Genomic DNA, 27,502 nt, shown 5'->3' with positions numbered 1-27,502 from the left:
TATTACGAGAATAAAGTTGTAATCTTTCGAGAATAAAGTCGTAATATTATAAGAATAAAGTTGTAATATTATGAGAATAAAGTTGTAATCTTATGAGAATAAAGTTGTAATATTATGAGAATAAAGTTGTAATCTTTCGAGAATAAAGTTGTAATATTATGAGAATAAAGTTGTAATATTATGAGAATTAAGTTGTAATATTATGAGAATAAAGTTGTAATATTATGAGAATAAAGTTGTAATCTTTCGAGAATAAAGTTGTAATATTATGAGAATAAAGTTGTAATATTATGAGAATAAAGTTGTAATCTTTCGAGAATAAAGTTGTAATATTATGAGAATAAAGTAGTAATATTATGAGAATAAAGTTGTAATCTTTCGAGAATAAAGTTGTAATATTAGGAGAATAAAGTTGTAATATTAGAAGAATAAAGTTGTAATCTTTCGAGAATAAAGTTGTAATATTAGGAGAATAAAGTTGTAATATTAGAAGAATAAAGTTGTAATCTTTCGAGAATAAAGTTGTAATATTAGGAGAATAAAGTTGTAATATTAGAAGAATAAAGTTGTAATCTTATGAGAATATCTAAAATAAAAGCTGAAAACCTGTGTCGAGATGAGAAACGCGGATCATTTCATGAAGTTACATTTTAATTGGAGCTTCACAAATAAAGAAATACTGAATAATATGTTTAGCACATCAGCACCATCATCTTTAGCATCAGGACTTTTGATTGTGCAACAAACTGAGTCTCTTTGGAAGAAGGAATCAGAAACACAGACCTCATCTCTTTTGTGGAGGAGGACATGGCTGGTGGGTAAAGAGCAAGCAGACTGTATCTGTGTTCTGTTGCTATTTAATCATAATACATTAGATAATGAGATTAAGCATCTCAGAATATTACAACTTCATTCTCATAATGTTAAGACTTGTAGAATTATGTTTTTGAAATGGCTTGAAACGGCACAAATGTGCTTCGTAGTTTAAAAGGTCTAAAATGGACAATATCAGACCGGTATCGGTACATAGTCTAGTTTGTGATATCGGTGGTATCGTGCCACTAGCATGCAAAAAGTTACGTGTGTGTGTGTGTGTGCATGTGGGCTGTTTGAGACACTTGTGGTAATGAACGTCATCTGTCAACTGTGATCTGCAATGAATCAGATTTGAATTGGATATGATCAGCGTGGCTTGTAATCTGAACACATGCAGCCCAACAGAGGTTGCAGGGAGAATCAGTCAAACTGCAGCAAGTCACTTCCCTGTGGAGCACTTAAAGTGCTCGTCCCAATGCACAGGGAAATTCAACTTAAATGTTCACGCGTGTGTGTGTGAGTGTGTGTGAGTAACATGGTTCAGCTGCTCCAAGCCCGACTACCTGGCCTTGAAGTCAGAGGTGGGCCGTGTGCAGGAATGCGTGTGAGTGAGAATGTCCCTCTTTGCAAGATTATTTTTGTTCCCCTCAAACTAGGAAGGAGGGAGACCTTGGTGAATGAGATCATCGTGCCGTATTTGCACGCACACACACACACACACTCCCACAAAAGCACACACGCCCCTTCAATGATTCAATCTGATGATGGGTATTGGAGGGGAAACTGGAACCTGTGAAGGTCACAAAAAGTCTGCACGGCAACATCCACCACTGCAGGCGCCTACTGCCACCGCCACCGCCGCCGCCTCCGCCTCCGCTCCTACACTGTCATTTACTGCTGGCCAGCTCGCTCTCATTATCAAACTTACTTCATTAATACACTTCATTATCAGCTTGTCCTCAACAGACAGATGGGACGGACCCTCAAGCAAATGACAGAGTAACTGGTATGAAGTGATCCCTTTTAAAGCCTATTCAATGCACGGGTCAGAGCACATATAGTCCTCTGCTATTAGTTTATCTGCGATTTACACTTGATTGGACATCTGGATAAAAAAAAAAAGAAGTGGTATGTTTCTTCGGAAAAATACTGTTTAATTGTACCAATGGATATGCTTTATAATTACGTCTGAAGTGATTACAGTCATTAGGAAGTCGTTATTTCTGAGGCTGTTGAACATATGAAAGGCGGATGGATACACTGGCTGAATAGACAGCTGTTACTGAAGATGTAAGTAACAGACAGCCCCATCACACTCGCAATATGGACGACCATGAAATTAAGACTCAACGTATAGTAATTACAATGACAATGAGCTTTGTTCGACGTGTCAAGTTTCAATCTAACACTTGCCAGGCAGCTTTCATATCATAGCTAATAGACAGTTGGCGGGCCCGGGCTGTTGCCAACCGCTGAACCAAACTATTCATAAGCTGGCCCTCGTGCTTAGCAGTTGACGGCAAAGTAACACACACATCAGCTCCATGTGCCCCCATGCAAATGAGTGCATTAGAGCAGACCTCGGAGAGCAGAGCGTGGCCAATAAATCCAGCCGGGGCCCAGGAAATGTAGCCTTTACCATGCGTGTCCAACCCCATCTATTTAACCTAATTACACACACCATACCAGGTAATAAAAGTCTGCATGCCATCAATTCTGACGTCTCATCCAGGGCACTGCGAGGAATGTCTATTAGGATCTATAAATCCTCGGGATGGTGATCTTCTCGAGGTGCATGAGTGTGTGAGAAGGTGTCTCTGTGGGTGTGTTTCGTGTGCGAGACACGGAGAGGTATGTCGGCATGTCTCCCACACGTTTATGACAGGTGCGTATGTGCCTGTATCTGCTGGTACTAGCACAGGAGTAACTTGCATGTCAACTCCGGGACGCGGGAGGTGAGACACAAAGGGACGAACCCGCCGAAAGGAGTTCAACCGTCCCGGCTGCACAGGATCCGCCCTAATCCGACGAGAGAGAAGACGGAAACAAGCGAATCGCTGATTCAGTCAGCAACAGAGCACGAGCGTCTGCCGAGCTAATGTTGCTGCCCAGGTGTTTCGTGTCGCTTGCTGACACGCCTGTCCGTCACGCCTGAGGCCAGCCGGAACGCGGCTGCAGGTACTTTCACTTTTTCCAAACGTCACGCCTCTGCGAGCGGACAAAGAGAGAGCGGTGCGTTGTTTCCCCGGGACGGCCACGGCCAGTGTTTTAGCCACAGGCGGCTGGAGTTGAAAAAAGACGTGTGCACAGTAGCTTCCATTCTCTACTCTCGTCAGCTTTTGTCTGCGGCACACCTGAGCTACACTTGACCCCCACCACTCACCCGCCGTGTGGACGTGGAGGATGAAGTGGTAAAGTGAGGGAAGTGGGGGAGTGAAAGACAAATATCTTAAAGGTGTGTGAGGCCCCTTTTTGCCAGAAGACGACGCGCCGTGAACCTTTACAACATTTTCACCCCTTCCGGTTAATTGGTGGACTGAAGATGGCATTTTTTAAACGATTAATGATTGGCTATTAAGTAACACATGGACAAATAATAATAATTTCAATAATTAAACTTTTGATTAGGAATTCAAGACAAAAACCCTGCATGTACAAGCCTCTCTCCATCTCTCTATCCTTCTCTCTCTCAGCTTGAGATGGCATATTGCCCACCCAGTTTGCAATTTGCAGCTCCCGCATTCAAGGAGGGGGGGGGGGAGAGAGAGGATCACCACACCTGGATTTCCACTCCAGGATGTCATCCGTGGAATTTTCAGCAGAGAAGCTAATCCATCAAACTCTGTAAAAAAAGGAAAGGAAAAAGGAGAAGAAGAGGAGGAGAAAAAAAGAGGATAGTGTGGTGTGTGTGTGTGTGTGTGTATTTTCTATTAAAAAGGATTACTCCATCACCAAAACATGCCCACAGTGAAAAGCCAACTCAGAATATACGTTTGGTAAATTGATTTATGACTGATTTATTGCACATAAGCCTAAAATCGTGTCGCGGGTTTTTGGATAAGAGCAGGCTTTGTGTCACAAACAATTACCGCTTCGTATAAGCACGAAAAAAAGAAGAGGAAAATGTTGAATTCGCAGCAGCTGGTGTCACAACATCAGACCGCCGCGGCTCCTGTTACTGGAGAGAGCGATAAATACTCCGCGCTGATAGAAGAGTTTGGAGAGAGGAGGGATTTTAGTCTTCACTGCATTTTGTGCACTTTCACACGTACAGAGGTTTGAAAACAGAGACTTTCTCTCTCTCTCACACACACACACACACACACACAGTTAAATGGTGAGTCGCTGTTGGTTTATGAAGATTATGCTCCTCTCTTCATTGTCACATGTTTTCCGCACACAGCTCCCTCAGCTTCAAAGCCGCTCCTGTGCATTTGTTGTCGGTCGGCCTATTATAAATAACGGGATTTTTAGAGAAAAGGGGGCCGTAATTGTGCAAAAGTGTTGCAGAAATGGCTTTGTGACATTACTGTACGCCTTTCTTCCAACGCGACCCCGTACACGAGACCCTGAAAGCTCTCGGCAATTGAAGTTCTGCTTTCATCCGGCATAAAAGCTATGTTTGCAATTGAGCTTTGGTGCTATACCTTTCCTTGCCTTGACGCCCACCCTGCCAGCCTTGTTTCATGTGAGTGCACAACCTCAATGGCTTGAGTAATGGGTCCAAAATGCCTTTTCCCAGGAACAAAATCACTGTTTTTGTGGGTCATGCTGGAGGCAACTTTGAGAGCCCTGAACAACTTGAACGAACTACTGCTATTACTTATTCCTTTCTCTCTCTCCCTCTCTCTCTTATGCTCTCTTTATTCTAATAGTGAAATCGTTCAGCGCACAGGTCTCTTCATTTAGCCCGGCTCCATGCAACAAACACGGAGAAAAATAAGAGAGAAACTCGGGAGAAAAAAGCACAGGGGGGAGAGCGGAACACGGGTCAACCACAGAGCTTTTTTTCCTTGTTTTTAAATGTCAACATCAGAGAGGAGCTCCTCTCCGTAGGTGGGAGTGTTGCTGGTGGGCCGCGCATGTTTCTCTGCTGCAGAATGAATCGAGGTCCAAAGCCAAAGCAAGAGCCGCCTGAAGTGACGGGGCGGTTATGGCCTCACATCTCCTACGAGTCGAAAACCACATGCTTTTAGTGCCCAGCGACCGGCCTCGTTTGCTGCATTACACTGTAACCGCCGCGTACGGCGTGTGAAAAGCGCCACGGTCACGTTCAAAGTGCAAAGTAACGGCTGAAATGATTTCATTTGATGCGTAAATGTCAGAAATGACAGTGACATTCCCGCGCTCTACTCACCAAACGGACCACTGTCTTCTGATCGAAACTCACAACATCTCACTTTACTCCTGCTGTAATGTCCTTTGACATGTATCCTGTATCACATATGAAATGTGTTGCGTGTGTAAGCACACGCGCGTGTGTGTGTGTGTGTGTGCATGTACGTATGTTCGCGCGTGTTTTAGAGCAGGCTGCAGAAAGCGGCCACTGGGAAATCAAGGAGCACTTTGTCATGCATCCATAAATGTGTGACACTGCGTCTCAGGAGACGACGCCTGATTGGTCTACGAGGCATCGAAGAATGACGGGTGAGTGATGGCCTCGGGGGGGATATCGTGTATGTGTGTGTGTGTGTGTGTGCGTGGAGTGTTATGTTTGTGCGTGCGTGTGTGTGATGTGTCTGTTGGCTGGGGTTAGAGACACAGGACAGCACGGTGACATGTCTAGGTGGCACCCTGTCAAAGCCAGCTGGCTACATGTCGTAGCGCTGCCATCAGGGAGTCGCTGCGAGTCTCCGCTTTCAGGACTTACGTCGTTTGAACCCCCACGACTTTATTCAAATAAAGGTTGACAAAGAAAATTATTTGTCGTACACATGAACACGTGTGCTCATTAAGGATCATTCAGATATCTAAAAAAAAAATAAACATAAAAAAACCCCATTTGAGTCCAAAAAATGTATACAGCCTAGAAGCACAGCAGACTAGAAGACGGCTACTTCCGCTACACTAGGTGGCGTTCTGACTTTTTATTTAGCTTCTTAAATGTGAAGATTTTCTGATTTCTTCACTCCATATAAAGAAGAAAACAAGACATTTTGAGAACATCACCATTTCCAGGTTTGATCAACATTTTTCCATATTTTCTGACATTTCACGGTGCAAACAAGTACTGGATTAATCGAGAAAATGATCAACAGGTTGATTGATTATGAACATGATTCATCACGTTTTTCTCCCTACTGTCTTTTCTTCTTCTTTACGCCATGCGCAGAGAGCCAAGGCCAGTAATTTGACCCCTGACCCTCATTAACTGTTAATGTTAACGTATCAGTGAGACCTTCAGAAAGTATAATTTCGGTCTAACGGACACGTTTACATTTATTTAAAAAGTTTGTTTGTTTCGTCATGTAAAGATACCGATGAGCCAAACACAGCGAGAAGAGCTCAAGCTCCCATGAGATTATTGAGAGTGACAATGTTCCGTGTGTGTGTGTGTGTGCAGGAGGGTCAGCGTCGGAAAAAGTGACATTATTAGTTCTTAAAAGTGTATATAATATTGTAAAGTTAGAGAACAACAGAAACAAGCTCAAACGTGACAGTCAAAGCAAATGCAAGGACCGCAGTGGTTTAGTCAACAGGGTCAAGGCAAAAATAACTTCCACACTGAATTCATTCTGTTGAAAGCGCAGAAATGAAAAGACATACGCTGTTAGAAAAGAATGAACAGAAAGAAAGGGAGGGCAAAAAAAGCTGTTAAAACGAATCTCGCCTCTCGATGTATTCATGCTTTGTATGACGGTCATAATGTGTTTTACACTCCGTGTGAGGTTTGCATCCTCATTTATGGCTTTTCTCCCGCTCCGCCCTTCTTTGAATGCTGCTCCAACTCTGGGAAAGAAGAAAAAAACACCCACAAAAAATTCTGTTAAAAGGCCGGATTTCATGGGTAATAAAAATATGAGAGCGGTTTTTGCTCAGTTCATTTGTTGTGAGTAAAGTTGACTGAGATGATGTCGAAATGAACTACAGGGACACGGACCACGGATGCCGGGAAACTGGTTTCAGTGTTTCAGTTGGGATTTCTTATTTAGAAAAATATACACATATTAATCAGGGTTCCCACACCTAATTCAAGGTCTTTCCAGGACCAATTCCCTCAAATTCAAGGACCAAAATGTGCTGACACAGCTTGTAAGAGTGTCTTCGTCCATGATGGCGTCCACTTTTATTGATCTGCAGCCCGCTCTGCATCTGGACAAGTTAAAAGTCAGTCTTTGTCATTTTCCCAGGCATCACTAATCCTCATTTTTCTCTCTCTTGCTTAACTTTACCTGCTCATTGTTCCGCACGGAGTCTCACGTCAACGGCGGCGAGAGAGAGTGAGACAGTAGACAGTGTCCCCAACACAACTAGTAATTATGACTGGACGTCTGTCCTGCGAAGCCCACGTACGTCAAGCAACCCTGGGAGCATGAACCAGTAGGTGGCGTCGTAACAAACAAGGGAATCATTTACCAAAATATAAACTTAACTTCTTTCTTGCACAACATTCAAGCACTTTCAATGACTCATGTCTATTTAGGGCGATTTTCAAAAACTTTCAAGGGCCTTGAAAGAAAATGTTTCAAACTCAAAATGTTTCAAACTCAAAAAGATTTCAAGGACCCTCGTGAGCAAACACTGCACTATTTTTTCTTTAAGCAAAAGCGAAGGAGCTACATGTTTTAAAGTGTATTAAAACAACGCTACAACCTTTATAATAATATGACCTGATAAGCATTTTTTTTTTGTCCTCACAACATTAGAAATGGAAGAGGAGTCGTATAAACTGTGTCTGTCTGCTTAGAAGAAGAAGAGCTGAAATCCAAAACCAACAGGGGGCAGGACATAATTACCGAGCCCTCATATTTACCATCTCTTAATAAGCTGCCGCCACATAACAGACAATGGACTGTCATCTGTGTTTTGAATCTAATTTTACTCTTGTTTTAATGTCGTCTTTTTTCATCTCTGGACTGGCGCAGTGTATAAGAGAGTAAGTGTTTAAGTTTGACGTCCTGGTCTCTGGTTCTGATCGATGTTACCAGTCCTTATCACCAAACAGAGCGAGGGGGGAGAGAGGGAGAGGGGGAGAGCAGAGAGTGACAGAGTGTGAGGGGAGAGGGATTTACGCTTGCACCGCATTTTTGCCCAATTAATAGATTGCCAGTGTGTTGCGTATTTTGCATGACAAAGGAGGGTAATATTAAACTGCCATTTGTAATGAAAATGCACTTTGCAAATTAAAAAGTGCCGAAACCCAATTTTTTTCCCGCTACCTCTTTAGGAAATAAACAGTCCTTAACCAATTAAAGAGCATTGTAATAATTCCGTGATTTATTGCGGGTTGTTTAACTTTCAAAACTCAGCTAACCTATATTAAGGTCACAATCCATCATGTCTTGCATGGAGTGCTGCGGAGTAATGGCTGTTGTATTAGCTGCTTTTGATGATAGTATGAAAGAAGTATTAGCACTTGTCAACAAAACTGCTTACAACATAACATTAGCATGCATGAGCTGCGTCGCCGATTCATTATCTTGGCAGCTCCACACACACACACACACACACACACACACACGGTTACTGCCTTATAAAACATTTTTCCGGGCCGAGAGCACACGCACGCTCTGTTTGGGTCTGTGACAGAGTGGCAACATGTAAACCATGGGGCGCACTGTAGTTGCAAGGCAAACAGGCAACAGGAAAAATGAAAGCAGCAGTCGCTATGACACATGAAGGAGGGAGGGAGGGAGGGAAGGAAGAGCCAAAGGAGAGAGGAAGAAGAAAGGATGAAGGAGATTACTCTCCATCTCTGCCTTAAATCACTCCTCTCCAGTAAAGCTTAAGTTTGTGTTTCATAAATGCACAAATTAAAGTGTCCGCCGGCTGACGGGCGAAGAAAGAAAGGGGGCGGACGGAGGAGAGGCAGGAGGCGAGAGGAGTGGACAAACACACTCTGGGTGAGGACAGTGCAATGATATGTGTGTTTTGCAACACTGGACCCAAGTGCAGGGCAACAAGTCCAAAAAAATGATGTCAGATTTATTGAAGCAACGCAGGGTGAAGACATAAAAAGGCAGTCACACGATAAAAAGAATCCAAAACTATGAGCACAGGGGTTGCACGAGTCCCACTTTTTGTTTTCTTCCTCTTGGTTTTATTTATGTTAAAAGTGGGTTTTATCCTAACACATTTTAAGTGTTAGTTTGTTTTTGATTTAAAGCACATGGAGTTGCCCTTGTGTATAAAATGTGCTGTACAAATAAAGCTTTAAACGACGCATGACAAATCCAGCAGAGAATAACAGGATATTGCACAGGTGAAGGTAATTCAGCAGAGCAGGAAGTAAGAGAAACAGCTTCAAAATAAAACAGGAAGTTAAAAGATAAAACATTTCTGCATCAAAATGTCTCAACAAGATGAGACTAAATTTTTGTTTCCTAGTGTAATCACACTCAGTTTTTTTTGTTAGTGCCCCCTAGTGGCAAAATTTACACTGGACACACAGGGAGAAAAAACTATAAACTAAGACCCCAAACCAGGATCATGAAAGTCCAAACTTAAGGGTCATGAAAATATGGAAAAATGCAGCTCAGCTCGGACAAATGGAATAGAAGTACAAACAAAACAACATGTAAACAATCAGTGCAGCCAATGTATGACGCTGATGTTTTTATCTTTTATTTCTCATTTCCTCTCCATCTGATAAAACACAACAATTTAATAAGAGCAATACACAAATAAATGTTTATCAAACAACACTTCTTCTGTTGTCTCTGCATTGTACTGAAGACATTTTAATAGCTTCAAAAAAACAAAACAGTTTTTTCTTGGACTTGTTGATTTGTTTCTCATCAAAAAGCACCTGTTACTAACCTAATGTTATAATATAATAGTCATCATGTTATAATAAATAGCCTTAAGGGTTTCAACTAACAATTCTTTTTCATGATCGATTAATCGAGTACTCGCTTGGTCCGTAAAATGTCAGAAAACGTCGATCAGCGTTTCTCCAACCTGGAAATGAGGATGTTCTCAAATGTCTTGTTTTGTCCACAAACCAATTCATGATTTATTTGTGATATGGAGCAAAGAAACTAGAGAATAATCACATTTAAGAATCTGAAAAAACTCAATCAATACTGATTAATCCGCTATCAAAATAGTTGACGATTAATCAAATTATCGGTGCAGCCCTAACAGGAAATGCTCGTACCACACGAGTTTATAGAATGAAAATTTAATACATAAATAAACCCTTTAGGTCAGTTGTCATTAAGGGTAAACTTGGACTTTTAAGGTAACAGGAAAGCGTTTAGAATTTCCGATACAGCTCGAAAACGCTAATATTGTCTTTTAGTAGACGTTTTTCTAGTTAACCCTGATTCAACATGGCCTACAATTAAATGTAAGCTTCATGGGGGGGACAGCAGCAGAGCAACAGCAGCAGAGCAACAGCAGTGCTGCATCCAAACACTCTGTGTAACTCCTGCAGACGCCGACTGCAGAACATCTGTGCGTCGCTGTCTGACAGTTTACCGGAAATAGCCTCGCTGGCTCATTGAAGAACCAGGAGATTGTCCTGATGAATTGGCTCTCGACACGAGGTGGAGAACGAAAAAGCTCTGCAGCTCGAGTGCTGAGCAGTAACTGATGTGAAAGACATAAATCTGAGGGGAGGGATGCTGAATTAAAGCGAGAGAGAGAGAGGAAGAGGAAGAAGGTGAAACAGATGTAAACAGAGAGAGAGAGAGAGAGAGTGTGTTCCAGCTGAAGGACACGGCAGGACACCAGCCCAGTGAGACAAAGATGCCGGGGCGGTGTGACACGGTGACATTTGCCTCCACAAATGGGCTCTCTGGCTTTAGCCGCACAGTCTGCCGCGATGGCCCCCCGACTGTGAGCCAAGAATGCACTTAGCTCAACAAGAGCAAATGAATGGCCCTGTTTTGACTTCTACCATTACACTCCTTCTCCCTGATAGCTGGTGCTGGGCAGAGTGGGTCTTTGTGGGAGCACATAGGGATCCCTGCATGCTTAAACACCCCTCCTCCCCCCCCCCCCCCCCGCACCAGGGCCTAATTAGTGTGTTATCAGCGGCTGGATAATATATGGATTCATTGCTCGGGCCCCGCGATTCCGGGCCTCATTTGAGCTGGAATTGAATTCAAGTGTCAACACATTGCTACAAAAGCAGCGTTGGCTCCTCCTCCGCTGCCACTTTTAAAATGAAGCAGACATCATGTGCGTCCATTTCCTGTTTCGCTTGGACACACTGTACTTTCTCACCGTGTCGGGGTCCATGTTGTTTCTTTCCCACCGCCAGGAAACTATGAATCTACAAACACCTGACAAACATGTCAACAAAAGGCTATTTAGCAGCCGGAGCCGGCACACCGGCGTTTCAATGGAGCTAATTGCAGCCACTAAGGAGTCTCGTATCCTAGGGCAGCACTGCTAAACATCACGTTTATATCAATTATTCAGTTGTTTGGTTTGTTTTTTTTCTCTTCCTGGAGGTCCATTTCACGCACATGTGCTGATCCATAGGAGGGAAGAGAAATCTTCTTTCTTTCCACCCAACAACTCTTCAATATTGGTTATTATTCTATACATTATGTCACTGTCACATGACTTCCTGTTTTGCAGTCTGTGACGGAGGACAAAAACGTGGCGTAAGGTCCAGACAAAAAGGAAAAAATCGAACACAAATACCAGGGATAAGATACTATTATGCCTTTTAATAAGTCATTCCTACAGCTGTTAGTTTACCTAACAATAAAACACAAGTATTGTTTTTAATAAGGCATTTTATACTTGGATTACTTTTATATTATCACCATTCATCTCATGATAAAACCACACTACGGCGCATGCACAGGACAAGTGTTAGCAGTAGAGTCTATATATATATATGTTATTGTATCTGTCCCTATAAAAATAAACCATAACTGAATAAATAAAAGAAAAAATGGACGTATATAACGTTATAATTTCCTTCTAAATCAGTGTAACAAAGGTTCAGTTCACTGTGTATTGATAGTGTGTCTGCATTGTGCAAACGCACACTTTTTGACACATTTTTGTTCCATAAATCACTTTAAAATATTTTATTGTGATAATTAGAAATGTTTGTACCCTAGTGACAGGACAGTTTTACTTTAGCACGTCACATTTGATGGAATAATGGAATTTAAAGGTACTTTGCTGACCTGTACGAATGAGGAAACACACGCACATGCATTTTTGATATACATGGGTATGAAAACATATGCACAGCGTCACACAACAGATGTTCATATTGATACGGGCCCTGTGGCGCGGTTAGCATCACACGGCTCTGTCTCTGATCACTCCGTCCCCTCAAATCTCTCCCTCTCTCTGTTTTACTCTGTGGCTCCAGCTCCCACATGATTATTCATGTGCATTTAACTCTCAAACAGCCCCTCATTAACTGTGGCACGCTGGGCCATACGTTGGGCCAAATTACGCAGCTTTGACATACACAAATCAGCAGGGGGGGGGGGGTGTGGAGCGGAGTCGTCGGGATAAAAGGCCCCGGCTCTCTCCTCGGTCCTCTCTCTCTCTCTCTCTAACCATAGATAATGGCTGCCAACGTGTCTGTGCGGTCTTTTAAAGCAATCAGCACTTTCACTTTTAGAGAAGGGGTTGGGGGGAGTGAGGGAGAGGAGGGCGTGAAGAGCAGGAGGAGAAGGAGGGTAAACACTGAGTCAGGACTGGACGCCTCACCAGAGGGGAAGATGGGGATAAAGAAGATTTTAAAAACACTGTGTTTGATGTTATGGATTTCAAATTGAGCAAAAAAAAAATTCACTTTCCACATATAAGTGTGACATGTCTGTAAAGTAGTTTACTTGCTGTACATGACTCAAAAACATTCCAAACACTCTGTTAAATACACACAAATCCATATTTCCCTTCAAGGTAATGGACCGTTTAATTTTTGGTTTCCTTTTAATGACGCCATCTGCTTTACTGTCTCTGTTCTAATGTCTGGAGCAAAAAAAAAATAATAATATTTGTTGCTTCGAGTGTTGTTTTCATTTGACTGTATATTTGTCACGTTTGCCACGTGCCGCTCGATCCACCGCGATGATCTCGCCGTAAAATGTGTTTTTTTTTCAGGCAAAGTGCCTTCCAACTTCTTCAGTTAAAAACAAAACCCAACGTTTTTGCTGCCTTAAACTAAAATAATCAAACCAGCTTGTTACGAAGACAAACATGTGACATTTACTAACCCAAACTTGGCTGTCACCATGACAACAGCAGTGTTTTTATTTATATTTTTCAAACCAAACATTGAGTTTAGGTTAACTGTCAGTACTAGCGACATAATCTATTTGAATCAGTTCATCATTCCTTCAGAATAAAAGCTCTGAACTGGATATTAAATTTGTTCATTTTTGCCTGCTGGGCCAGACACTGATGCTGGCGGGCCAGTTTTGGCCCACGGGCCACCAATTGCTGACCACTGCTGTAAAACATCTGTAAGAATCTTAAAAAGAGCCAGTGAGGTGACGTTAAATGTGCACTGCAGTGAAAAATGAAAATGGTTAACAAACTTTTTTTTTTAAAAAAAGGTTTCACTTAAAGTCCTTAATTGACTTGCTAACTTTGGTTTGAATGAACTTCATTTATTTGGATGTTACCCATTGAAGCCACAGTATAATACATCCTGGATTCAAACCTCTCTGTTGGACATTTTCTCATAACTAATGAAAGAAGGTTTGGCCATGATGAAATATAAAAACTGGTTATTGAATTGTAAAAGGCTAATGGAGTCCGCGAGGAAATTAATAAAAAAAAAAAAAAAAAGCAAGAAGGAAAACAGGAAGGAAATAATTGTAGCGTCTAATTACAGCTTATAGAAGTAGACAGTGAGTCGTGATAACGGGGACAATACTTTGCCTTGTTGCCACACTTGTGGTCGTATTTGACTCCAGTGAACAATCAGACCCTATTAATTCACCAACAGCATCGCGTTGTAATAACAGTGATCGCGGCGAAACAGTGGAAGAGTCAAACAAAGGATGGAGTGAGCAGACATATCGACCCTTAAAGCAACACAGGAATTAGCCTTTGAATTTACAGGCGCCACGACAATGAGGTGATTAGTCTCTGACAATTAACTGTACACTCAGGGCCACACACACACACACACACACACACACACACACACAGAGCTATCCCTTTCAGGACGCTGCATTGACTTCCATTCATTTTATCCTTAAACTTAACCATCACCAGTACTTTAACCTCGGGCATAACTCAAATCTTAGCCACTTAACATAAAAAAGTTCGTCAGAAATGAGGTTCTGCCTCATTAAGACCAGGTTTTGGACTTTATGAAGACTACTGGTCCTGACAAGGTCAGTGTTTATGCCAGAAAACATATGATTTCAAGAAATTAGGGCTGCATGATGTGGTCTAAATCTCATGTCACGCTGTTTTTAGGGATGGAATCAGTATTGGTCGGTATCGGTATCGGTCCGATACTGGTCAGAATCATTAGATCGGATATCAGTCAGATACAAAATGTAAAATCCGATATAATCCAAAAATCGCACAGATGCACAGACATTCACAGAAAATAAATATCAGGGAAAAAAATAATATTAGCTGAGTCATGTTTGAAATGACTCAGCAATGACTCAGCATTAATACATCTATAAAATGATTGTATTGGACTAATATCGTTGTCTGTAGATACTCAGGTTTTTGATATCGGCATTGTTATTGGACACAACAAAGATTCTTTGTGCTGAATTCCTGCGGCTCTATAGAATTTGATTTAGTGTAGAATTACATCTATAATTGCAGTGTGTTTTGGATATTACTCTCAGTCTTATTCTGATTTCTCTCATTTTATGATTTATTATGTCGCTCTATAAAAGGAACAATAATGTCATTTTCTTAGTAAAATTCCTCATAATGTGTTCTGATTCATCTTGGTTTGATAGGATAAAAAATTAAAGGGCAGATTATATTTGTGAAGCCATTTGAGTACATTTTTGCTCAGGTTTGTTTATATAGTTGGTGAAAATGAAAAAAGGACCTAAGACGCTCTACAGTGCACATTCTTATAGCCTCGGAATAAACTGTATGTTTAAAAGTAGTAATGTAAAAAAAAGTAGCTGAAATGCTCTGTGCACTAAAGTTGAATAACCAGTGATTTTTGCGCTGAAACCAAATCTAAATTTTTGTGCATGACATGTAAATAAAGACCCAATCAGTCGATCGATAAATCTTAATACAAACACTGTAAAACAGAGCAGAGCTCTTCATGCTCCCGACATGAGAAATTACATAGCATTCACTTCACTTTGCACATCATTCACCTCAACAATCAGCTCAGTAAGTAGCTGTATTCAGCACATGGGCATGTCACTCAATGAGTTTTAAATAAGAAATAAATCACTGTACATACACCGCTACATGCTTTGACTCGCCGTAATGTGACTCGAGAGCGCGGGAACAAGTTTTTGAATGACCTCAGCTTTGACTAAACACAACCCAGCCATTACAAATCAGCCTTTATTGAACTGCAGCCTGAGTAACACTCGGCGCCGCCGCCGCGCCGCCCGCACGCGCTTCGGCAATCAGATCAAAATGCAGCCTAATTTGACAGTTGCTTTGAGAGTGACCTCGGCATAATGTGAATAACTAGCCTTTTATTACGGAGAAGAATTGAGGCTGATTCTGCGCGGCTCGTCATATCTGACGTTGGACCTTAAGGTTTGAGGGAGGACGGGGGGGGGGAGGACGGGTGAGTGCCATATGTTCAGTGGGTGACAGCTACATCAAAGCAGTGTGACAATGTAGAAATGTGTACGTGTCTCATGGGATGTGTGTGTGTGTGTGTTGGCTGGTCCTCACATCTTTAACGGGATTTTTGGGGGTTAAAACCTGGTTTTAGGGCTGGGGTTAGAATTGGGTTTAGGGGTAGGGTTAGGCACTTAGTTGTGATGGTTAAGGTGAGGGTAAGGAGTTAGGGAATGTATGTCTATGAGGTAGGTAGGTTAGTAGGTAGGTAGGTAGGATGGATGGATGGATGGACAGTAGGAAGCAGGAAGGAAGGAAGAGATGGTAGGTAGGTAGGTAGGATGGTTGGATGGACAGTAGGAGGGAAGGAAGAGAAGGTAGGTAGGTAGGTAGGTAGGCAGGATGGATGGATAGATGGACAGTAGGAAGGAAGGAAGGCAGGAAGGAATGAAGAGATGGTTGGTAGATAGGTAGGTAGGATGGATGAATGGACAGTAGGAAGGCAGGAAGGAAGAGAAGGTAGGTAGGTAGGTAGGTAGGTTGGGAAGGATGGATAGTAGGAAGGAAGGAAGGCAGGAATGAATGAAGAGATTGTAGGTAGGTAGGTAGGTAGGATGGATGGATGGACAGTAGGAAGGAAGGAAGGCAGGAATGAAGAGATGGTTGGTAGATAGGTAGGTAGGATGGATGGATGGACAGTAGGAAGGCAGGAAGAAAGGAAGAGATGGTAAGTAGGTAGGTAGGTAGGTAGGATGGATGGATAGTAGGAAGGAAGGCAGTAGGGAAGGAAGAGATGATAGGTATGGGTTGGATGGATAGATGGATTGATTTTCCCATAGACATGCATGGAGTCGCCCCCTGGTGGCTCTTCAATACATTGTTACTCCCTGAATGACTTAATTGAGAAAACCTGAAGACGTTTAAAGGTTGAGATTCCAGCAGTATTTTTGATAATTACTCAAACTCTTCAGGGGGGCGACTGACGTCTCGCTTTAATGTAAAGTTAAACATATGAGGACAGGGAATGCATTATGTCAAATAGTGTTCTCATTAAGACAAAGAAGCCCAAGTGTGTGTGTCTCAGTGTGTGTCAGTGTGTGTCAGTGTGTCACAGGCACAGATGTTTCAGTCTGAGGTCTGGCACAGATGGCTCTGGGCAAACTTGCCAGTGATCTCTTTCCAGTGAGAGCAGCATCCTCACACACTGTTACCTGGACTCTGTTTAGAGGGAAGGAAAAGACATGCCACACACACACACACACACACACACACACACAGACCACCACCGAGGACACACATTTACACAAAAACATCCCATTGTTTTTTTTACCCTCCTTGACAAAAGAGCTATTTTGAATTAATTTAAAAAAGCTTTTCTGAAACTTCCACATTTTTCCTTGTAATAAAAACACAGACTGCTCTTTTTTTCTATTGAAAATAGGTCTTTTCTGTTAAAAAAAAAGAGATTTATACAATTTACTCACTGACCAAACTCAGCCACATTTCAGTTTCAAAAATATTACACGCAGCATTAACGTGACTTAACTAATAAACACACACACGTGAGGCTTATATGAAGAAAAGAAAACATAATGCAATATGTCTGCATTTGAGTGAATAATCCCACTTAATTGGACATTTCTTAAATATGGATTAATCAGTGTATGCTGTTTGTTTGATTATGGTATGGACACAAATAAATGCACAATATACTGACAGCAGTTAGAGCACAAAGAGAATGTTTGTAAAGAGATTATCTTTGCAGCGTCACATACACATACACAGTAATCAACCACTCTGTGTGTGTAGCTGGTATTCCTTATATTGTGGGGACCTCAATCTGTTTACACAGTCACATTATGGGGGCTTGTCTCCAAAATGTAAATTACTAAATTTTGAGGTTCAGGGTTAGATTAAGGTTAGGATTAGGATTAGGCCAGTAGTAATTATGAGTCGGTCTCCAAAAAATGAATGTGAGTCAATGCAATGTCCTCTGAAGTCACGGAAAACCAGTGTGTGTGTGTTCTGTGAGGAGTAACTCTCATTCAAACCTATCTTTGTGAGGACATGTTGACCTTGTAAGGACATTAATCTGGTCCTTACACAACTGTCAAGGACAAGTTGGGTTTTAGGGCTGCAGCTAAAATTGGGTTGAGGCTGGTTTGAGCTTTCACTTGGTGATGGTATAGGGTAAGGCATTATGTCTATGAATGAGTGTCCTCACGAAGAAGGCTGTGCCAACGTGGGTGTGTGTGTGTGTGTGTGTAGTCGTCAGTGAGACAAAACCTTGTCCTAATGAGGCAGCACCTCATTTCTGAGGAGCTGGTTCAGGGTTAAGATTTGAATTGTGATGAATCGTTAAGGTTAAGAATAAAGCTTCAAATAGGTGAGTCCTTAAAGGGATAGCTGTGTGAACATGTGAGTGTGTGTGTGTGTGTGTCTCCCCCTCACTCTCTGACTGGGTAAAGGTGTCCTCTAGGGAATAGAAAAGGGCCTCAGGGGATTTGTCTTGGTGCAGAGTGCCACCTTGTTGTCAAAACTGCAATGACACCTCCTGACAGACGCTCACAGAGGAGAAATGTCATGTCACGATGCACTGCAACATCAGTGTCACGCGTGCACACATACACACACACACACACATACATACATGTGTGGTTGCTATGATATTTATTAAGATGAAAAAGGAAGGGGGGGGGGGGGGGTACACGTGGAGGTGGATTGACCGCGGGCTCCGCAATTTATGCCATAAGAGTGTAGTAGTTCAGATATGACCTTCATTACCTCGTGGCATCTTATGCCACTGGCTAAATCTCCATCTCTGACAAGTTTAACACCTTAACCTGATCTTTCAAATTTAATTTTACTGCATTTTAATTAAGAGGGTCATATTTTATGCCTTTCTAGACTCACCGTTCATGCTTCTGTTCCCTCCAGCCTGACGACAGTGCGTTTGATAAACACGTACACTTCCTGTCACCTGGTTTACATTCAATATTTTAATGTAATAACACAGTTTTCAACGATGAGAGAAATGTTTTCATGCACTGGGAGTCAGTTCACCGAGATAAGCATTAGATGACGAGAAATCATGGTCAGATCACGGGTGATCGCTGTTTCCGTCTATTATTGTCTTAATATTTGATTCTATAACGGAGTTGAGCGATGTTCTGGTCTCCTTATGAGTCCATACGTACGTCCACCTCTCATCGTCCGTCATTTCTTAATGTCATTCTTCATTTGCTGAATCTGTTTCTATTTATTCCCTCAAGTGTAAAAACAGGTAGATTTATGCGTAAATGAAAACCTACTGGCCACTATCGCATGAATCCTTTCTTTAAAACTTTACTTTTTACATGAAATAATTTGCCCTTTAATGTTAAAATAGTTGTTTTAACATGTTTTTTTTATGTGTGTGTGTGTGATTTGTAGAAGAAACAATTTGCAGTGTAAATTACACATTACACTACACCAAATTATTAATTATACTACTATAATATAACTGAATAAATGAGTCTGAAAAAAAATCATATCTATATATGTAATTCTGTAAAATGTTAGTTGCCATTCATCAATTTTTAAAGTATCTTATTTAATGTCACTGAAGCTATATAAATTGTCTAACACCATGTTTTTCAAACTCTGGTACGTGTACCACCAGTGGTACACAAGCTTCTTCTAGTGGAAGAAAATACTCAGAAATACTGTGTGGAGAAAATGAAACAAATACCAAAAACATAACAAGAAATGAAATAATCATTATTAAAGTCACTTTATCTCTTGCTCCATCTTAATCTAATTTCACTACACCACTGTGTGAAGTATATGTGAGGAAGAGGAGGCTGACTTTGCGCGGCCTATTTACACCACTGTATTTTAACGTTGGTGATAATGGTGTTACTATAAGAGCTCAGTATTTTCTCCACTTGGTATAAAAAAAGTTTGAGAACAACTGGTGTAAAATATTTGAATAAAAATGAGTCCCGGCCACGAGCATTAGACAGTGGACATCAAATACAGGTGTGAGGGCATAGATGTGCTAATGGCATACATAGGATTAAAAGGTCCCTAAAATGGAGAGAACACGGTGTAAAAGCTGCATTTACGTGGGAGGAGGCAGGACGCAGGCAGCAGGGTCCTTGTCACTGCGTTTTTACTGGATGATGGAGTTAATTAAATGAGGAAACGCAGGATGAGACGACAAGTGAAATGGAGGCGAATTCAGGAAGGACCGAGGGGTGATTGTTAACAGGACATCTGGCACGAGCTTGTTTCTCTCTGGGAGAAGGCAGAAGGAAAGGAGGGAGGGAAGGAGGGAGGGAGGGAGGAGGAGGTGTGGAGGTGGTGGTGCAGCAGCCGTAGCAGCAGCAGCAGCCATAAGTACTTGACCTTCCACTTGTCTGACTGGCCAACTCACACACGCGAACAAACACACACACTCAAACCGAACCACAGCAGCCACATACATATGCAAAAGTGTACAGGTTGTGTGTGTGTGTGTGAGCAGATTCCCTCAGAGCACAAAGAGGGAAACGACGGTGTGAAGGTGAACAACATGGCCGGCAGGGTGCTGAGACAAGAGAGGGATGAGATCATTGTCCCGCCGATGGGCTGCAATGGCGTCGGAAAGCATTCTCATGCGCACATGCACACTTAAAAAAAAAAAAAAAACTTAAACATGCCAACACACACATACACACATTCTGTACACACTTTTACACACACACACACACACACACACACATGCCGCCTCACAGTGTCTCTGAAAGTATGCAGTGAGTATCTGTGCCTGCTGCATATGTGGCCCCATGCATAAACAATGTGCCCTGAGAGACAGTGGAGTGATACTATGGCCCTTAGCGCAACTCCCATGAGCCTCTCTGCCCCCTCCATAACCACTACTAGTCTCTCTCACTCTCTCTCTCTCCCTCTATACCTCTGTCACTCTCTTCACATACAAACACACACACACACACACACGCAGGCAAATGAACAGGCAGAATATACACAAATGAGAAAAAAAGGAGTAGCAAAGGGAAACAGGAGCACAAAGAGAAAGAGGGAGGTGTGCATAAAAATGTAGCACACACACACACACACACACACACACACACACTGTACATGCTTGCTGACAAGATATGTGGTCGCCCGGTGCATGTGCACACACAAACGCACAGAGACACAAATAGTTTTCAAAAAACATGTGAGAGGCAGATGCGTGAGCTCCCGTAGAGAGATTACATGTACATATAATAGAGGGGGGGGGGTGGGGGGGAACCTGCTGTTGTAAGTGCACACACACACACACACAATATACATACACCGCTGTGTTTGGACTGTTAGCGCCGGCTTAGACAGCACGTTAAATCACGTCCTCGCCCCATACTGCATCCCATCCCATTACCACAGGTAATACTAATTCCACCTATAAGGCCACTTCATTCTCTCTCATTTCCTTTCAACTTATCTCAAATAAACACAGGTGTCAGGCCGCTCATTCATGGGAACATTCCTTTGGAGCACACACACACACACACACATAGACGTGTGTGCGTGCGTATGAGGACATGCATTTTAAATTCTCAGCAGCGGCGGCAGCAACAACAGCAGTTTGATTAGAATAATGATAAGGGGAGACGCGTGGTGAGCATTCTGCAGTTACATAGCTGTGGGAAGAACAAAAGTGCCATCACTTCAAAAATCATACTTTAGTATCTTCCAGTGAATCTGTGGGACCAAAAACAAACAAGTGATTTTTGAGAAGAAAAAAAAAAGAAAAATAGCCAAAAACACAGACAAAAAGATATGTTTTCATTTTAAAAAGAACACTTTGTTAGGGCTTTAAGATTAACCTGCGACAGAGTGAGGGCCACCAAGGTGATAATTAAATCTATGGACATAAATTAGAATAGGAAATTGAGAGAGAGAGAGAGAGAGAGAGAGAGATGGAGAGGTCAGGGGAAGAAAGAGAGTTGGAAAAAACAAAAAAAAAGAGAATGTCCTTTGTGTAATGAAGGAGATAATTGAGATATGCAACTCTTGACAAAAATGTGCTATTTCACAGGAGCTGGGGAAAAACACAGCGGACAGAGAGAGAGAGGGAGGTGGAGGAGAGACAGGAAAGAGGGATGAGGAGGAGAGGAGAGAGGGAGCAGGAGAGGAGGAAGTCTAGAGGGAGGTGACAGTGGTGTATGTGGCTGTGCTGTCTGTCTGACCTGATTGCAAATAAGCGGAGGAGCTGTGCCGCGCGGCCCAGAAGCACTTCCTCATGCACACAACTCCTCTCGCACTCTCTCCCTCTCTCTCTCTCTCTCTCCCACAAACACACACACAACCTTTCCCTTTAATAAGACTGCTTAATGGTAGCTACACACACACACACACACATGCCACAGCAGTAAAAATGTGTGTGTGTGTATGTGTAACTGGTGAGGAAGGGGACAGGGAAAGGAGGAGAGGGCTGCTGTAGTGAGACAGCAAGGAAAAAAGAGGAGAGAGGGAGGGGAGCTGGGAGGGGCGACGGTGGGTTTTTCCGAGACGCATTTGCAATTTAAAACACGGTTTGGTATAATGAAAATGTAAAGCAGTGGTTTTATTTTATTCAGTGTGGCAGGTTCAGATTCCCAGAGAAGCTCCACTCGAGCAATCAGTCCATTAATAATTGAATTTTTGTTCGGGAGCCGTGCGTGTTTGTGTGTGTGTGTGTGTGTGTGCGAGTATATCATTGTGAGCATATGCGCGTGTGGCGTGTGTACACATATGCGTATTATGAATGTGCTGAAATGCACACGACTAGCCTCTCTCTCTCTCTCTCTGCAGCTGTTGACCCTAATATGAAGCAGCCAATTAAAGATCTTTATTTAATTGCTGGGCGACTCGTCCTCGTTGCACACCGTCATGCTCTGCCAGCGACTGTGTGTGTGTGTGTGTGTGTTGTTTTTATCACATCATAGACACAATGCATTCCCTTAGCCCCTTACCCTAACCTTAACCATCACAACTAAGTGCTTAACCCTTACCCTTAACCCTAACTTAAAGAAGATACAATGTCCTCACAAAGATATAAAGTACCCACAGACACACACTAAAACAAGGCTCTCCTTAATGATAATTCCCATGAGGAAAAGGCCCTGCTGTGCTCGAGTTGACAATTTAATAATAAAGTATGAAACAATATTATTTAAAGTAAGTATATTTAATTTGGGTTGACCACTCAATTCAAAGGGCATCTAAGGTTAAGCTGTGCTCACAGCGCCCTCTGCTGGACCGTGCGACCATTGTTTCACAGATAGTCCGATGCGTGAGTTGAACTCTTGTGTCGACTTTACAAGCCTGCGGGGGCAGTGTTGCTCCAGTGGGTCAGGTCTAGGTTCAGAAATGTTATGCTCCTTTAAAAAAAATGATGTCCAGGATTCTCACACTTTTGGTTGACATCAAATTCAAGGACCTTCCAGGACCAATTTCTTCAAATTCAAGGACTGAATGTGCAGACACAGCTTAAGATGGGAGGGTAACTTGTCCATGGTGTCCACTTTTATTGATTTGCAGTACGCACTGCATCTGGACAAGTGATTGCCCTTCATAGGATGTTGGTTCAAGTCAGTCTTTGTAATTTTGTCATTTCCCAGGCATCACATTGTCATTATTTTAAGGCTACTCGCTCATTGTTCTGCATGGAATCCCACAACACCACTAGTAAGTTTGACTCCACGTTTGTTCTGCGTAGGCTTAGTCTACGGACATCAAGCAATGCAGGGCATGAAACAGTAGATGGCGTCGTAACAAACAAGGGAGACATTTACCTAAGTATCAACTAAACTTCTGTCTTGCACAAAATTCAAGCACTTTCAATGACCCATGTCTGTTAAGGGCAATTTTCACAAACTTACCAAGGGCCCATTGGAACCCTGTAGTTCTTAAATACACCGATTACTAGGTTTTGGGGGGTGGGGGTGGGGGGCACATTCAAAGATGACAATGCCAGAATTCATCAAGCCAATATTGTAAAAGAGTGGCTCAGGGGGCATGAGTCATCATTTTTACACATATTGGCCACCGTAGAGTCCAGTCATTAAACCCATTGTTGGGAAAAGACTGAACACAGTGGTCCAACTCCACCATAAACACAAGACCTTGGCAAACAGTTCCCACGACAACTGTGCACTGAAATGAATATTGTGACAAATGTGTATCGTATTCAAGCGAAAGGCCGTCCAACAAAACATTCGAGTGCGTGACTTTTTACAGGGGTTAGCAGGGTGCTGTATGTTCACCCCCAAACTGCCCATTAGAAACAACCATGAATGGTTGTGCAGTGAAATGTCAGTTCTCCCTTCTTTTAGCTCTGGCTTGTCCTTCATCCTGCTCTCTTCACTGACTGCTGTCTCTCTCTCTCTCTCTCTCTAGACCTGAACATCTCTCCATCTCTCCCTGCTCTCTGCCCTGAATCTGGTCTCTTTCTCTCTCTCCATCACTTTCTCTCTCTCTCTCTCCCTCTCTCTCCCCCACTCCCTGGCTGTCAGAGAGTATCAGATCAGTAGTTAGATCCATGGCCGAGACCAAGCCGGCCTCTCTCTGCTCTCAGCGCTCTACCACAACACATCATTACAGCTGACAGCAGGACTTCACAATACACCGCACGCACACACACACACACACACACACGTATGCAAGCGTGCATAGACACACGCTACAGTCACAGTTTAAGTGCATTCTCTTATTCGCACAAACACACACACTCACCGACACAAAAGCATGTCTCCACACATTTAATAACAACCGCGCTGTAAAGATTCAACAACTTTTTGCATGATGCAAATTCAGTAACGCAGATGATCTTTTTTTTTTTTTTACTACAGATAGCTTGGTTGGGTTTTATAAAACAGATTTGATATGAAAGGGTGAGGATGGGGGAGGAGGGGAGGAGGGGGGGGGGGGGGGGGGGATACCACTTCCAAAACCAACAGCAGCAATATGCCAGCGCTGGCGGGAAGAGTTAGCCTCTGTATAACACTTCCAAAGAGAGACACAGTCCCACTTACAAGCCGTGAGGGCCGACTGGTATGTGTGTGTATGTGTGTGTGTTCATGTGTGGGTGGATATGTTTTGTTTTGTTTAAGCCAGGCGAGGGACGAAAGTGGGGCTTACACACACACACAAACACAGACACCGACACACAAACACACTTGAGAATACACCTGAGAATACACACAATCACCATGTAGAAAAACAAATCCAACGCTTTGCCCACTTTGATCGACTACCTGAAAACAAGACAGGGGGCTGGTACGAGGGTTGGACCAGGTGGGTGTGGGTGGTGTGGTGGCGGGTGGGGGTGTTCCTGGAAAGATTTGGGGATATGATGCACATGAGAAAGAAATAAAAACTGCCCTCTTCCCTCCCCTCGGGGCAAGATGACAGGACGGGAGTATAGAGGGAAAAACAAAACACACTAATCTTCTGGCTTCGCAGGAAGCCACAAAGCATCATTTACACGGCGGAGTTAACAGGAGAGCACCGGGCTTCCTGATTTGCAGAGAGCAGCCTTGTTCTAGATAGAGATATTCAGACTGTCAGTATAAACTGCTTCTGTTTTCGTTTTGCATTTATTTCAATGCCAGACTCAGGGCATAAATTTTTCATTACCTGCTAAGCTATGAATAAAAGATTAAAAAAGGGAACTGAGAGGGGAGCGGTGAGGAGGGGAGGGGGTGAGAACGAGAGAGAGAGAGAGAGAGGGTGACAGAGAGCGAAAGAGAAGGAGAGAGAGGGATGAGAGAAAAAGGGGGAGAAGAAGAAGAGGTACAAAAAACTCTAACAGACATGGTGCATGCGGTGCAACTATGTGCATAGTGAGGTTTTACGCCTCCCTTCCTCTTTGCCCCCGCCTGCCCAGCTCCCTGTCACCCCCACCTCCCTCGCCCTGCACCACCATCCCAACATACCTCTAGGAGGAGAGAGCAGTGGCTGCGGTGCAGGGTAAAGATGCTATAATGAGCAGGAGGCAGAGGAGCATCTCACCTTGGCTTTTTATAGGATTACCTGAGAGGTGAACTCTCTGCTCTGAGAGAGGATTCATCAGTACATCCACTCGCTCCCTTTCCCTCAACCTCTCTCTCTCTCACTCTCCCTCTCTGCCCTCAGCGGTCTTTGACAGGCAGGGCGAGAGTGAGATGTCGAAGAGCTGCCGGAAAATTCTCTGCAATACAGAGCTGACAGGTTCAGGTGAGGGTTAAAGGAGGGGGAGAAAAGAGAGGGATGGATGGAAGGACGGAGGAAATGCACACATATAGGGAAGGGATGTTTCTCATTCTCCAACTCACTAACTCTATAATTCTCTCCCTCTCTTTCTCTTGAGTTTATGAAGCTGTACATCCTCCTGCATATGTACCTGGACTGTTAAATCCATATATACCTCACACCATTACCTCCTCTCCAGCCATGTAGAGTCATACCATGACAGTATGCCACCTGTATTATGTAGGGATGGTGTCAGTGGCATACTCAATGAAAACCCTCTGTTTTAGTTACTAGATAATGGACATGGCATTTCCATGTACTGCTGAGTAACTGCTGGTTGGATACAATGAGGAGAGACTCCTGCACACCTGTACACACAAAAACACACATCCTCTGTGACTTCATAGTGAACTATCTAATTAAAGGCATAGCCTAGTACATAGGTCCAGGAACTTCAAGGCACTAAAACCATCCAGCCGACCAGGAAAGACCAGGGAAGTTTGAGAAAATTAGCGTGATGATGAGAGAGAGCCTCCACTGTTCCACAACAACGACACTGTTGTTTTTAACGACAAAACAAATTCATTCATTCAATTTAATATATTTTGTTTAAAAAATGATTATTTACATAAAATGATTCATTCTATAGTTGTCAGGGTAAACACGTACACACAACGAGTCCAGATGTGTCTGTCTGCTGATGTTGCAGCTATGTCACAGTAAAAGTGATGGAACCTAAGTTTAATATCAAGCTCTGTCTGTTTGTGAAGTGTAAAAAAGCAGAGCTAACAGTAAAGCTAATAGCAGAGATAAAAGCAGTGCTCACAACAAAGCTAACAGCAGAGCTAACAGTAAAGCTAATATCAGAGATAAAAGCAGTGCTCACAACAAAGCTAACAGCAGAGCTAACAGTAAAGCTAATAGCAGAGATAAAAGCAGTGCTCACAACAAAGCTAACAGCAGAGCTAACAGCACAGCTAAAGGCAGAGCTAGTAGTAGAGCTAAGAGCAAAGCTAACAGCAGAGCTACCAGCAGAACTAACAAACAAGGATAATAACAGAGCTAAAAGCAAGGCTCTAACAACAGAGCTAACAGCAGAGCTAAAAGAAAAGCTAATAGTAGAACTACCAGCAAGGATAATAACAGAGCTAAAAGCAAAGCTAACATCAGAGCTAACACCAGAGCTGATATCCTGTTGAGTATCACAACTGATTGGATCATTGTGACACTCTGGTTTTGGGCACTAACTTGTCCAAAAGCAATTTTAAATAGTTCAAATGTGCTTTAAATGTTCAGAGAACTCGGTGAGTGAGTGAGTGAGTGAGTGAGTGCCAGACTGTTCTTTAGAGCATGGATGCACAAACATACATACACACACCATTTGACCCAATCACTCAGGGTCTAGTCTGAGGAGACGGGTGAATGGAGGTGATTCTGCACACAACAAACACACACTTAGTCTCCATCATGCCGGTGTCTGATACCTGATCACAATAACCACTTATACAGATGAGCAGTCACAGCACACCCACTCAGCACAGCAGCCCCACAGCTGTATATA

At 42.7% G+C, this 27,502-nt stretch overlaps 1 protein-coding gene across 2 annotated transcripts in view; it reads right to left on the bottom strand.

The window, feature by feature from the left end:
* The window catches only part of kiaa0825 (KIAA0825 ortholog), a 141,882-nt gene that overhangs the window by 20,544 nt on the left and 93,836 nt on the right, over positions 1 to 27,502 (bottom strand). The window contains exon 23 of one of the 2 annotated variants that reach the window (XM_058637337.1): positions 3,601 to 3,658. The exons of the other annotated variant lie outside the window; for it this stretch is intronic. Within the exon in view, the coding sequence (XP_058493320.1) occupies positions 3,652 to 3,658 (7 nt within the window). The 3' untranslated portion in view covers positions 3,601 to 3,651. Of the gene's footprint in view, positions 1 to 3,600; positions 3,659 to 27,502 lie in introns of those variants that run through there. 2 annotated transcript variants of the gene reach the window in all.

The sequence above is a fragment of the Solea solea genome, chromosome 8 (assembly GCF_958295425.1).
Source record: "Solea solea chromosome 8, fSolSol10.1, whole genome shotgun sequence".
Classification (NCBI taxonomy): domain Eukaryota; kingdom Metazoa; phylum Chordata; class Actinopteri; order Pleuronectiformes; family Soleidae; genus Solea; species Solea solea.
Note: the sequence above shows the minus strand (reverse complement) of the source record. Positions and strands in the feature narration are given on the sequence as shown.